This window comes from Mobula hypostoma, chromosome 26, assembly GCF_963921235.1.
Source record: "Mobula hypostoma chromosome 26, sMobHyp1.1, whole genome shotgun sequence".
NCBI lineage: Eukaryota > Metazoa > Chordata > Chondrichthyes > Myliobatiformes > Myliobatidae > Mobula > Mobula hypostoma.
The window spans coordinates 33,795,039-33,809,600 of NC_086122.1; the positions used below are offsets into that span (position 1 = coordinate 33,795,039).

Sequence of the window (14,562 nt, forward strand, 5' to 3'; positions counted from 1 at the left end):
GAAGATCATCTAGCCTGCAGCCTGAGACTTTGACCCTGTCCAATCCCTCTGCCTGTGTCCTGGGGATCATCCAGACCCCAACCTGAGACATTGACCCTGTCCAATTCCACTGCCTGTGTCCTGGGGATCATCCAGACCCCAACCTGAGATAGTGACCCTGTCCAATTCCACTGCCTGTATCCTGAAGATCATCCAGACCCCAACCTGAGATATTGACCCTGTCCAATCCCTCTGCCTGTGTCCTGGGGATCATCCAGACCCCAACCTGAGACATTGACCCTGTCCAATTCCACTGCCTGTGTCCTGAAGATCATCGAGCCTGCAGCCTGAGACATTGACCCTGTCCAATCCCTCTGCCTGTGTCCTGGGGATCATCCAGACCCCAGTCTGGGACATTGACCCTGTCCAATCCCACTGCCTGTGTCCTGGGGATCATCCAACCTGCAATTTAAGACAACAAAGTGCTTGTCCAATTTTTGTGCCCCCCCCCCCACCAGTTCCACTACCTCCCCTTCACCTCTCACCTGGAGCTATGTTTAACTGTCTAGACAAAGAACTCCTGAGTTCAGCCCCAGCAGTCTCCCAGATCCTTCCAGACTCTCTTTAAACCAAGCTTTTGATCACCCAGTCTGACCTGTCAGTTTCCACCACCTGCTGCAGGTTAGTTTTCAATAACACTTCCTAGGAGTGGGCTTTTATCATCGATAACAGCCCAACCCCATCCCCAAACTGCCGACCTAATGCACATCCAACTTGCATAAAAAGTTATTTATTCATTCATTGAGCTACAGCACGGATAGGCTCATTCAGCAACCCTCGGTTTAATCCTAGCCTAATTACAGGACAATTTACAATGACTAATTAACCTACTAAGCCAATTAACCATTTAACCTCTACGGACTGTGGGCGGAAACTGGAGCACCTGGAAGAAACCCTCAGGATCATGGGGAGGACGTATGAACTCCTTACAGACCCTGGTGGGAATTGAACCCGTGTCGCTGGTATTGTAAAGCGTTGTGCTAACTACTTCTGTAAAGCATTGTGCGGCATGGTAGTGTAGTGGTTAGCGCCACGCTTTACAGTACCAGTGACACGGGTTCAATTCCCGCTGCTGCCTGTAGGGAGTTTGTACGTTCTTGCTGTGTCCATGTGGGTTTCATCCGGGTGCCCTAGTTTCCTCCCACAATCCAAAGACGTACTGGTTAGTAGGTTAATTGCTCGCTGTAAATTGCCCGGTGATTGGGCCAGGGTTAAATTGGGGGAGTTGCTGGGCTGCACAACTCGAAGGGCCGAAGGGCCTGTTCTGCATCTCAACTTCATAAATAAAATACTGGGAATGAATACAGATTCTCACTCAGTCCGAGAGAACAGGCCAATGGAATCAGTTCTTATATCTCCTTTCCCCTGGTGGAAATTCAACTTCCTCGCTAAATCTGGTGGGTTTATTCGAATATTGGGCAATAACACACGGGGCCTCTCTTCAGATGTAGGAAGTTTAGCAAACGAGTTTTGAAACTCTGGGTAAGCGGAGCCTGAGAAACTTTGTACATGTTGGGCATGTAATGGGTAAAGTGGGCACGTAATGGGTAAAGTGGGCATAGGCGTACATTTCCTCTGAAACCTGCTCCAATAATGTTGTTACTGTATATATAATGCTACGAACAGCAGCCTGGGATCTGATATATAGGTATAATATTGCCGAGTCCCCCCATGTTGAGGAGTGCAGAAAAGCCTGGGGGCAAACAGGTTCAAGTTTAAATTACCCAGCATCTCACACAGCACCTCCCGAGTTTTATTCACACAGTCCCATGATCTTAAGCCACCATTTTAATACCGCAAAACTTTGGCTTATTGGTGTTCTTCTGGCTACATATCCCTTGTCGAAACCTGACTGTCTGTCTAATCGTCAACACAAGAGATTCTGCAGGTGCTGAAAGCCTTGAGCGACACACACAAAATGTTGGAGGAACTCAGCAAGTCAAGCAGCATCTATGGAGAGGGATAAACGGTCGATGTTTGGTGCTGGGGCCCGGCGAAGAGTCTCGGCCCGAAACGTCGACTCTTTATTCTCCTCCATAGATGCTGCCTGACCTGCTGAGCTCCTCCAGCACGTTGGGTGTGTTGCTCCCCCCCTTGCCTAATTGTTTTTCTGCATACTTTTATTTTTCAGTTCCGCCAGCTTGCTGGTAACAAAGTTCCACTTGAAGCCGGGGTCGCTGGGTGCCTCCAGGTTGGTGTACAGGCTGGAACCGCTCATGTTGTCCATACTGCTGCCCTCGGTCTGTGCGGCGCTCACGGCCTCCTCCTCCCCGGAGCCCGCGTCCGTGCCCTGGCTGGTCTCGGACGCCTGGCGCCACCGGGTGGCGAAGACATCCCAGAACCCGGCCGTTTTCCTCTCGGGTCCGGGCTCTTTTGGTGCTGGTTCCGAAAGGACACTGCAGAAGATGGAGGAAAATACAGAGACATCAGATCTACGGTCTTCTGCTGGTGTCCTGAATACCAAAAGATAGTGTAAGGCTTTTTGATGTAATTGCAGATTGTTTTTGTTTAATTTGAGCTGCCTTGGTTACTGATTGGCGTGTGGCCAAGTGGTTAAGGTGTTCGTCTAGTGACCTGAAGGTCGCTAGTTCGAGCCTTGGCTGAGGCAGCGTGTTGTGTCCTTGAGCAAGGCACTTAACCACACATTGCTCTGCGACGACACTGGTGCCAAGCTGTATGGGTCCTAATGCCCTCCCCTTGGACAACATCAGTGGCATGGAAAGGGGAGACTTGCAGCACGGGCAGCTGCTGGTCTTCCATACAATCTTGTCCAGGCCTGCGCCCTGGAATCCTTCCAAGGCCCAAATCCATGGTCTCATGAGACTAACGGATGCCTATTTATTTAGGTTACTGATAAAAGTGTGAGAATGTAAGAAGATAATAGGAAGGGAGATCACTGGGGGGGTTTGTGTCCCGTTCCGCTATTGAACAACTTCATAGCTGCTCTATCTCTATCCCTGATTATTTATTTCCACAAACCTTGATACTTAGCAGGCCAGTTTGGGGAAGGTGTTTCCTCCTGTGGGGGGATCTGGAAGCAGGGTTTAGAAGTGAGCCTTTGGCTACTTAAGCCAGAGCCGAGGCAATAGTTTGCTCTCTCAGAAGGTTGTGAGTCTTTGTGTCTTCCTTCCCCCAAAGAGCAGTGGATGTAAAATACTGGAGGAACTCAGTCAGCAGCTAGGGAAATGAATAAACAGTCGACGTTTTGGACCGAGGCTCTTCATCAGAACCGGAAGGGGAGGGGGAAGACGCCGGATTAAAAATGTAGGGGAGAGGGGAAGGAGGATAAGCCAGAAGGTGATGGGTGAAGCCAGGTGGGTGAGAAAGAAAGGACTGGAGAATGAAGAATCTGGTTGGAGAGGAGAGTGGATCATGGGGGTGGGGGGGGGCACCAGGGCGAGGTGGTGGGCAGATGAGGAGAGGAGGTAAGAGGCCAGAGTGGTGAATAGAAGAGGGAATAGGGAGGAAAAGTATTGCAGGAAGGGGAAATAGATGTTCATGCCATCAGGCTGGAGTCTACCTAGACCAGGGTTCCCAACTTTTTTCATACCATCGACCCCTACCAAGGGGTCCAAGGATCCCAGGTTGGGAACTCCTGACCTAGACGGAGGTGTTGTTCCTCCACCCTGAGAGTGGCCTCATCTTGGCAAATGAGGAGGCCATGTCGGAATGGAAATGGGGATAGAAATTAAAATGGTTGGCTACCAGTTTGGGTGTTTCTAAGGCAGAGCGTGGTGGGTTCTAGCTAAGCAAAGGTTTGTTAATTAACCTGGGGTAAGTGGGAACATTGTCACAAAGCCTCACTGAATGACCCAAGGAGGGCAGACCACATCCAGTTCTGCTAATTCATATGTTTGCACATTGATTCCTTTAACACAGGAAAATCTGTCAATCTCTGTTTTGAATTGAATTCATCATTGAGCCTTGAAAGCCCTCTAGGATAGAGAATTCCAGAAATTCTCCACCATGTGAGAAAAACAAGTTCTCCTTACTTCAGTCTTAAACAGCCCAAACCTTACATGTGATCCCTAGCTCGAGACTCCATATCCAAGAAAGCACCTTCCTGGCATCTACCATGTTGGGTTTCTAAGCATGTTAAATGTTTCGTTGAAATCTCCTCTTGTTCATTTAAACCCGAGGTCCCCAACCTGGGGTCACAGACACCTTGCTGAGTGGTATTGGTCCATGGCATGAAAGAGGGTGGGAACCCCTTTTCGGTTTAGCCGAGCCTGTTCAGTTTCTCTCATAGACATCCCAAGAACCCATTCGGTGAATATTTCTATATTTACTTTAAAACAATATATCCTCTATCCTCTTACTCTAATTATACTCTCACTGGCCTTTGCTGACAGACTGCTGAGCCTACTTGTTAGCTCTCAGCTGCCCTTGACCTAGATCCCCCTTGCATATCAACATTTGCCAATCATTCAGTGTTTCATTTTCTCTGCTAAAGTGGACAGCCACAAGACCATAAGATATAGAAGCAGGTTTGGGCTATTTGGCCCTTTGACTCTGCTGCACCGTTCCATGATGTCTGATCTATTTTCCTCTTTAGCCATGTTGTACTTCACTTGCTCTTTAGTTGGCCACTTACATTCTGAAGACAGTTCACATCCCCACCACGACTTGCATTTGTGGCCTATCTTCTATCATCAGCAAACTCTGTACTGTTACAATTGGTCCCTCAGTCAAATCATTGATCCTTGTGGTAACCCATCAGTCTCCACCATGGTATATTAATTACTCCCCTCCCCCCAAATCCCACCTTTGTAACCTGGCTCACCCACCTGTGTAGCACCTGATGGAGACTATGATGCAAATGCATCATAGTCACTGTCTTCCCCCCCTCACCTACTCTACCAGATACATCCTCAAAGATCTCCAAGAGATTGTCAAAAATGATTTCCGTGTTATAACTTGATGTTGACATGCTCAATCATAATATTGCTTTCTAACTGTGTTGACATCACTTTCTTTATTACTGATTCCTGCACTTTCCCCACGAGCAATGTGAGACCAACATTTTAGACTCTTTGTTTGCTGACTCCCTCCTTAGATGATGGGGTCACATTTTCTTCCCTTCACTATGCAGGAACCAATCCAGGATCCCAACATTTGGAAAATGGTGTTTGCCATCTCTGTTGCATTTGACAGTTTCCAGGGTCATTAGCTTCTCTATTTTTAACCAATATTAATTTGTCTTATATCCGCAGTCACTCTGGGTCCTTGGCTTTCTAATTTTTCTGAGAGGTTTTTCTCTGAAAACGTAAGAGATTCTGTGAATGATGGAAGTCTAGAGCAACATACCCAACGCTGAAGGAACTTAGCAGGTCAGGCAGCATCTATGGAGGGGAGTAAACAGTTAACATTTTGGGCTGAGACCTCTGCTGGGGGTTTGTTTCTGTGCCTCCTGCCATAAAGATATCCTTTGGTTTATTACTTTTCCTGGCAATTTTAGAAGGCTTTTCCTCAGTTAATACTATCATTAATATCTTATGTAAGCTTCATCTGGACCCCTTTTCCTATTATGATTTTGTGCTCAAAGGAATGTTATTTGTTGCAAATCTTGTATTATTTTGTTAGATTTATTTATTTATTGATTGAGATACAATGTGGAATAATCCCTTTGGACCACATCGCCCACCAACCCCCTGATTTAACCCTAGCCTAATCATGGGTTGTTTACAATGATCAATTAACCTACTAACTGGTAGGTCTTTGGACTGTGGGAGGAAACCGGAGCACCCGGAGGAAACCCACATTTTCCACAGGGAGCAGCAAATCATAAACTCAGGAGAGTCTGAAGATGCTGGAAATCCAGAACCACACACACACACAAAATGCTGGAGGAACTCAGCAGGGCAGGTGGCACCTACGGAGAACACAAAATGCTGGAAACGATAGGCCAGTGTGACCCGCTCTTACTGTGATCTCTGCCTCCCTTCCGACTCTTTGACCAGGTACAGGACTCATCCAGACTTGCTGCCACAGCCACATATCACCTTCCAGCAACCCCCTTTCCTTTCCACATCCTTTTTATTCTGGTATCTTCCCCATTCCTTTCCCTTTCCTGAAGAAATGTGTCAGTCCAAAAGATCGACTGTTTATTCATTTCCATAGACACTTCCTGATCTGCTGAGTTCCTCCGGCATTTTGTGTGTGTTGCTCTGGATTTCCAGCAACTGCAGAATTTCTTGTGTTTAAGGTAATTAATAAAGCTCTTTCTTATTGCACGTTATTACATCCGAAATAACCTGTTCCTGAGAGGTGGGAAAAGGCTATAAGGAGGTTCATGTGGATGTGGAGAAGCTCTGGGAATATGTCCTCCCAGAGCTGGTAATGGAAAGACAATGGATAACCTCCCAGAGTTGGCAATGGAAAGACAACAGAGTCCTCCCAGAATGGGAAATGGAAAAGACATCAGAATCCTCCCAGAGTGGGAAATGGAAAAGACAACAGAGTCCTCCCAGAGTGGGAAATGGAAAGACAACAGAGTCCTCCCAGAGTGGGAAATGGAAAGACAACAGAGTCCTCCCAGAATGGGAAATGGAAAAGACAACAGAATCCTCCCAGAGTGGGAAATGGAAAAGACAACAGAGTCCTCCCAGAGTGGGAAATGGAAAGACAACAGAGTCCTCCCAGAGTGGGAAATGGAAAAGACAACAGAGTCCTCCCAGAGTGGGAAATGGAAAAGACAACAGAGTCCTCCCAGAGTGGGAAATGGAAAAGACAGCAGAGTCCTCCCAGAGTTGGAAAGATAACAAATTGTTTTGGAGGGATGTGAAGAACTGTATAAATTCCTTCTTTGATTATTAGTTCCGATCAATTTCATTTTGACATATTTTAAATTAAGCAAATCTTAAAATTTCATTAATATCCAGTTTTCATCACAATCTTTTACACATTTAGCTATTTTCAGAAAGTTATTATCGGAGGGATTTAAATTATGTATAACTTTTAAAATGAGATTTGATGTAATCACTGGTTTAGACAAGTTCTTCTAAGGACCAGGACAGACCAGACTAGCCCAGGCAAGCAGCCATTTCACACCTGAGAAGCCAGGGCTATATTGAAAGCACATTCACAATTACAGGATATCACATTTGCTGCAGTCCTGTCTTCAACTAGCAATTCACATGAATGTGTCCCATTCGAAGTCACTGAGCGATGTTCAGGAGCCGTTCCTGCTATTGCCTTTAACCGTTCTATCTCAGAGCAGCTGTTGGTGTTAACCCTGGATAGGACCTGTCACCATCCTGATGGCTCACTTTACCCAAACTTCGTCAATGGTTCCTAATTGTCTGTGGGTACACTGCAAATGAACAATTCTTGATAAAATGTGGGTGACTCCAACTTCACAGTGAACAGGCTGTAAAGCACCATTTTGTTCAAGACAAACTTCGGTAGATTTACATAGTGTGTAGCTAAACAGATTCTATTTTAAATTGTACATTTTTGATAAGAAGGGAGGTAGTTATTGGAGACTAATAATGTAAATAGGTTAAGATTAATCCTTAGCTCCCTTGAGTTCTTGTAATCTGAACACCTTCGTCAATCATGACAGAGGGAAACTTTCTATTGGTCAGTAAGCAGAGGGCCCAAGTCGTTAGTGGTGCCGGTCTCACTGAACTGAAAGCCTTTTTTCACTAGTATGTTATTCTTATTAACATTGTTTTGTAGGAAAGTGAGTTAACTTGTGTTCTGTGTTGACATGAAGGATGAGTGTACTCACTGTTCAGCTGGGGTGGCGTTCTCGGCCGGGAGCAACTTGTGTTCGTCGTCCTTATTGAAGAGCGAGGACATACATTTCCAACCCTTTGCACTGGCCCCTTGAACCTGGAGAAAGACAAACTCCATCACTGTTTTTTTTCCTGCCCTCTCTGGTATCACAAAGACAGTTAATTAACTGCTCTGATCGACACAGCGTCACGTTCAATAGAACCGTGAAGAAAAATGATGTTGTAGATGAACAACAGACAATTATATTGATGCAATTACAAAGAAGGCATGACAGCAGCTATATTTCATTAGGTGTTTGAGGAGAATTGGGTTGTCACCAAAGACACTTGCAAATTTCTACAGACGCACCATGGAAAGCATTCAAAATAGTTGCATCACCGTCTGGTACGGAGGGGCCACTGCACAGGATCAGAAAAAGCTGCAGAAAGTTGTGAACTCAGCCAGCTCCATCACGGGCACCAGCCTCCCCAGCATGCAGGACATCTTCACAAGGCAATGCTTCAAAAAGGCAGCGTCCATCATTAAGGACCCCCATCACCCAGGACATGCCCTCTTCTCATTGCTACCATCAGGGAGGAGGTACAGGAGCCTGAAGGCACAGACTCAGCGATTCAGGAACAGCTTCTTCCCCTCTGCCATCCGATTTCTGAATGGACATTGAACACATCAATATTACCTCACTATTTTTCCCTTTTTCCACTACTTGTTTGATTTAATTTAATTCTCAATTTTTTTATATATATATATTATTGTAACTTATAGTTATTATTACGTACTGCAATATTGGGTTAGGGTGGCGGGGTGGAGATTCGTGTCTACCAAAGGAGGTGTAAGGTGCTCCTTCCCTCTGCTGGCCTGCAGGTCACCCTTGGGCAAGGTGTAGCACCTGCTTAACCCCTGATCAGGGAAGCAGGTGGTGGATGGTCGTATGAGCTGCTGGTGCACATCACAAGTCCTGGTTATGCGATCACTGACGCCAGACAGACAATCTCTGAATGGCTGGGGTCAACCATCTTGTAAAGACACGGCTCAGAAGAAGGCAATGGCAAACCACTTCTGTAGAAAATTTTGTCAAGAACAATCATGGTCGTGGAGAGACCATGAACACCCACATCATACGACACGGCCAATGATGATAATAATGATCATGATGATGATTGCAATGTACTGCTGTGGCAAAACAACAAGTTTCACACCATAGTCGGTGATATTAAACCTGATTCAGATTCTGATCTTGCTGTTAGGGAAGGTGTGAGGTGGCAGTTCTAAGAGACATCATAAAGGACATGAACATTTTTAATCTTTTAGTTTAACCTGGAGCAGTGACCACGTAGGAAGATGAAATGAATCGCTAGAGAAAGGAAATTTGTGTCAAAGAAAAGATGATTTCCGTGTTCCCATTGTTTACTTGGCTGATCCAGGAATTGATGTCAACAACGAGAGACTGTGGAGGAGTTGCAAGAGGTAGAGGGAGGTGCGGTCACACACACGGGGAATGAGGTCTGTTTTCTTGTAAGTTGCGAAGATGCAGCTCACCGATGAGCTGAAGGATGGATTCTTCGGGTCAACAGCGGTAAAGGCCTGGCACCAGGAAGTGAAGTATGCTGGGAGAAAAATGGATGGTAGCCCTACCTGGTGAACAACAGAGGAAAGGCCCCAGACACGTCAGAAGGAATGTGTCACGTTAGTTACTGCCCTCACAGATTGATCTTCACCTCTTCCACCTACTGACCTTGGGCATGAGGTCAGAAGTTAGTCTGGGCGCTGTTAATACTTTCACTGCTGTAAACCAAGCAGTGACTGAGAGTGAGAACAAGGGTGTCTAATAACATGAGAAAGGAGGGATGATGTGAAAATATGGACAGCCATTCAGTTCAGGGATTGGTCTGAATACAATGAAAGAGCCACCAGTCACCTGGAAGGCACAATGTGACGCTGGCCCGATGTGAGGTCTGCTCCATTGGCCAGTAGGTAAGTGGGGAGCACCGGCACTAAGCACATTGCTCAATAAAGCAAGAGGTTATAGAGCAGCACAATCCAGGCCTTTCAGCCCATGATGTTGTACTGACCTTTTAACCTACTCCAAAATCAATTAAACCTTTCCCTTTTACATAGCCCCCCATTTTTCTATCATCCACCTGCCTATCTAAGAGTTTCTTAAATGCTCCTACTTCTCCGTGGATTGTCACCTTGTCGTAGTGGAGAAGCTTGTGTGGTCCTGTGATCCCGAGAGCAATGCCGTCTGGAGCTATGCTCCTGGTAGGGTCACCCATGGCGGTAAGGTCGAGGGTGAGGTCCCTGACAAAGAACAATCCAACCAAGACCTCAACGGTGGAACAGGCAGACGAAGTTACTTCGAACTCAACGGCTGTGAAGGCGGATGAAGGCTGCAACAAATCCATCAGCTCCAATCGTCGTGGTTTCCATTCCAATGGAATCAGTTGGTTGATTTGTGAAGTATCGTGTGCTTCTTGGAGAGCAACATCAAATACACGTTAAACAAATACACGCACAGGAGTCTTCACTCTGTGGGCCACTTCTTCAGAACGAAGACCATCATCCTCGACCTCGAGGGATAGCCACAACGACGACGACAATGAAATGCCCCTAATAAATGCTTATCTAAGAGTTTCTTAAATGCTCAGAATCCCTGGCAGGGCATTCTACGCACCCACCAATCTCTGTGTAAAGAACTTTCCTCTGATGTCCCCTCTATACTTTCCTCTAATCACTTTAATATTGTCCCCCTTGTATTAACCATCTCCGTCCTGGGAAAAGTCTCTGGCTGTCTGCTCATTCTCTGCCTCTTATCATCTTATACACCTCTATCACGTCACCTCTCATCTTCCTCCACCCCAAAGAGAAAAGGATCTCAGAGGGTTGTCGTAGGTCGCAACGGGACATTGGCAGGATGCAGAGGTGGGCTGAGCAGTGGCAGATGGAGTTCAACCTAGAAATGTATGAAATGCTTCATTCTGGAGGGTCAAATTTGAAGGCAAGATACAGAGTTGACATTACTTCAACATTATTTAAAGGTAACTGGATCAAAAATGGAGTAACTTTATCAGATCACAGTGGAATCTTCCTGTTGTGAAGAAATTTGATGAAGAATTGGCAGAAGGAAAGAAGTTAAAACTATTGTGGGGTATGGAACAGGGTGAGCTTGGTGGCAGTACAGAGAACGGTTTGATTTACTTCACAAGGGAAGTTTTGATACGACAGATGGTAACATCGAAACAGCAGCTGTTGGTCTCCTCGCTGTGGAAGGAGTGATACCTCTATCGCCCTTGTTAGTGAGAGAGAACCTGTGCCATGTCGAACTATTTGGTGAACAGTGGTTTTTGATGCACTTGTAGATCATGGTCTCCCCTTGGGGCTTTGCTGTTGCTTGCTTGGCGGGTGTGGGAGCTGGAGTAAGAAGTTGATGCTTTAACTGCCGCTTGTGCATGGGAAGGGGTGGGGGGCTTTGGGGTTCTTATGCTTTTTTCTGTCAGTTGTTCCTTTGGGCTTTTCTTCGCTTTCGAGGATGTCTGCAGAGAGTAAGAATTTCAGGTTGTATATGGAGCCATTGAACCACTGACAGCACAGAAGATGATCCGCAATAGATAGCTGGTTCCAGTCAATGCCACACATCAAAAATTTGCGAAGAGCGGGATAAGGCATACTCCAGCAGATAGGTGGTGACTATGGGGTGCTCATATCCATATCCTGGAGGGAGCTAGAGCCCAGACACATCTCCCAAGGATTGACAGTGCCTTTGGATCTAGGCCCTTGGGAGAGCTGGTGACAATGGAGATCTGTACTACGGGGAGGGAGAGGCAGGGCACCTTGGCACTTGCATTCTGGGGAGCAGATGGTGCCCGTGGAAAGTATCTGTTCATGCTCACAGCCCAGGGAGAGGTGAGGTCCATGGAGACCTGTATCATATTCATGAAGATCCTGTTCCTATGACTGCCGATGTTTGCTGCCCCTATCGAAGTTTTGGTGCCTTAGTACCTCTGTACTCAAGAGAAAGGTTGTGCCCAGGAAATGTTTTGTTTGAGTGGAGTGCATTGGAATTTAATGGCTATGCTGTAAAGAAGGCAGAATCTCCTAGACAAAAAAGGCAAATTATCATCAGATCTCTCCAGATTTGGAGGGCAGTGCAGTTTGGGATAATGTTCTTGTTTTTGTCATATTGAAGTCGAACTTTGAACACCTCAGACCCACTTTCTAAAACTGAGACGTGGCGCTGTTAAATATTTCAGTGAAATCTAATGGATATTGTGAGGGATTATATCCAATGAATAATTCAGAGACTATCTTCTTTCTTCTATCGAAACTCGAATATGTCAGGCAGAGCAATCAGTTGTGGCATGCTGTAAGAGTTACCGAGTTCCTGGTCTGTGCACTGACCAGCCGCTCCCCTCGGTGGGATCTCTCGCCCGTGGGCTCACACTAACCATCTCTTGCATCTTTGCCCATTCCGAGGCCCCTCAAACCTCTACCCGTACTGATAACCTCTCACAACAGAGAGACCCCTCACACTAATAAAAACAATGGTCACTTTCACACATTCACCCAATGACGCGTTGATAAATTACAGTAAGGAATTGGATGTAGTCTGTGTCATCAGTTGAATCAGGGCACTATTAATATTCTTGGAAGATCTATGTTGATTTAATTGATGCCTTCAAACTTAGACGCTTTAAAGGCAACCTTTAACTCATTAATGTTTCTGACATTACTACTTTCTTCTATTCAGTGAAGGTTTTAAAGATTAGTTTTACTTGTCACGTGTACATTGAAACACACAATGAAATGCATTGTTTACATCAAATCAAATCAGTGAGGACTGTGCTGGGCAGCCTGCAAGTGACGCCATGCTTCCAGCTCCAACATAGCATGCCCTCAGCTCTATCACTGTACTCCTGTGAACTGTGTGAGGAAACCCTCGCAGTCACGGGGAGAGCGTACAAAAACTCCTTACAGGCTGCGGTGGGAATTGAACCCCGCTCAGTGAAAACTGGCGCTGTGGAACGGCGCGCTAACCGCTAGACTGCCCTGCCGCCCTGCCGCCCTGAATGGGGGGAGTGCTACAAGTGCCTCGGCAGGGATTTATGGTGAGCCACGATCCTTGGAACTTAATGTTAGCAGCTGCTCTCTCTACATGAATCTGGCCACATGTATTAATCGCAGCTCAAACAACCAATCAGGTCTCCCAAGGGGACCACAACCTTGTCGTGGTTCGGAGGCTTGTGTGCCTCAACGACCCGGAGAGCTACGCTGGCTGGAGTCAGGGGTTTATGCTTTGGCTCTCGGTCGGGTCACCCATGCCAAACAGGTCAAAGGGTAGAGGTCAGACTAAGAGTGGTCCACTGTCCTCCAGGTTCAGGGGTTCAGCTCAGGTCTAACGACCCTGACTGGTTAAACAAAACTGTTGTGGAAGCAGCACTGAAGAATCCTCCTACATCCGAGTGTGACGGTATTCCTGAGTCTCCACCCGGGACCTGGATGACTGACAGTGGTGAAAACTGGGAGGGGGTTACTGACATGAAGGAATCTTTGAACATCGTCAGAGATGAAGGATCTTCACTGCTGCCCTAAACACCAGAGGCGTACAGAGAGTTTACAGCCAACCAGGGGAACAGGAGTAAGTGCAGATAGATAAATAGCAATAATACTAGATATTCTGCTTTGTAGTCTGAGGTGTTGATGTCATAATGTGCGATCTATTTAGTATCTGAGGCCAGATATTGATACGCTCACTGTCTTTCGTTTCCCGTCTTAATATCTCCTCTATCCATCTTAAATGTACTCTTCAGCCTGGTGAAATGCTAAGAGTCTGCTGGCCAGCTGGAACAAATTCAGATCATATGATGGATTAAAAATAAATCGTTTGTACCTTTTTTGCCAAGAGTGAAACAGGACTGGAACTTTCCTCTGTGGTCATGTCCATCACTGTGTCATTGGTCTGAAATATATGATAACGACTGACAAGTTAGATATTGAAGTTAGTTGCAACATTCCATAAATCTGTTGCAACTTTCACAAATACTGTTTCTACTGACTCACAGTTTGCAGATCATCGATTCAACATTTCCTAGATTCGGTAAAACGTTAATCTAGCTGGAAATGATGTTGTAAACATAATATATTAAGAGCAAAAAGCACAGGAACTTAACAGGAAATGTTGTAAATACCTTGAAGCGTTTACAGAAGTCACAGCACATACCTGCTCCTTGATTTCTTCTTCCTCTTCTTCTTCTTCTTCAGCCATAAAACCTTTCAGCAACTTGCTCTTGTAAATTTTCCAAATTCCCTGATTCATTATTTTGGTGCTGCAATATGTATCTAAGAGAAATCTTGAGCTATGCCGTCAGGCGCCCATCAATGTGAACAGGTGGGTGAGTCTGGAGCTGTGCCTAATTCCAGATGTTCAGCACCTCAGGCATTGCACGCACAGCTGTGAAGATGGGGGCAGTTATGCTCCTGAGCTGCCTCTTGCTTGGAGCGCTGTTTCAAGACAGACTGAACTGTTTGAGTGCAGCAGGTTGCATTAAAATTTCAGTATGATGGAGACGCCCATGTGACCTGAAACTGTCTCCCCATCGCTTTTCAAATCGTAGGTAACACAGGATTATATTTCTTCCAATCCGAGATGATTAAAATACAAAAGCAAGGCTGTAATGCTGAGGCTTTATAAGGCACTGGAGCCGTCTCACGTGGAGTACCTTGAGCAGGTTTGGGCCCTTTATCTAAGAAAGCATGTGCTGACATCGGAGAGGGTCCAGAGAAGATTCA

The 14,562-nt window shown here is 46.0% G+C and overlaps 1 protein-coding gene across 1 annotated transcript; it reads right to left on the reverse strand.

Moving 5' to 3' along the window:
• Positions 1-2,137: 2,137 nt before the first annotated feature.
• LOC134338077 (uncharacterized protein C1orf232) lies at positions 2,138-14,089 on the reverse strand. The gene is made up of 4 exons (XM_063033609.1): positions 13,994-14,089; positions 13,664-13,732; positions 7,772-7,875; positions 2,138-2,435 (listed from the first exon to the last, which is right to left on the reverse strand). Exons 1-4 carry the CDS (start codon positions 14,087-14,089, stop codon positions 2,138-2,140), a joined length of 567 nt encoding a protein of 188 aa, XP_062889679.1.
• Positions 14,090-14,562: the final 473 nt, after the last annotated feature.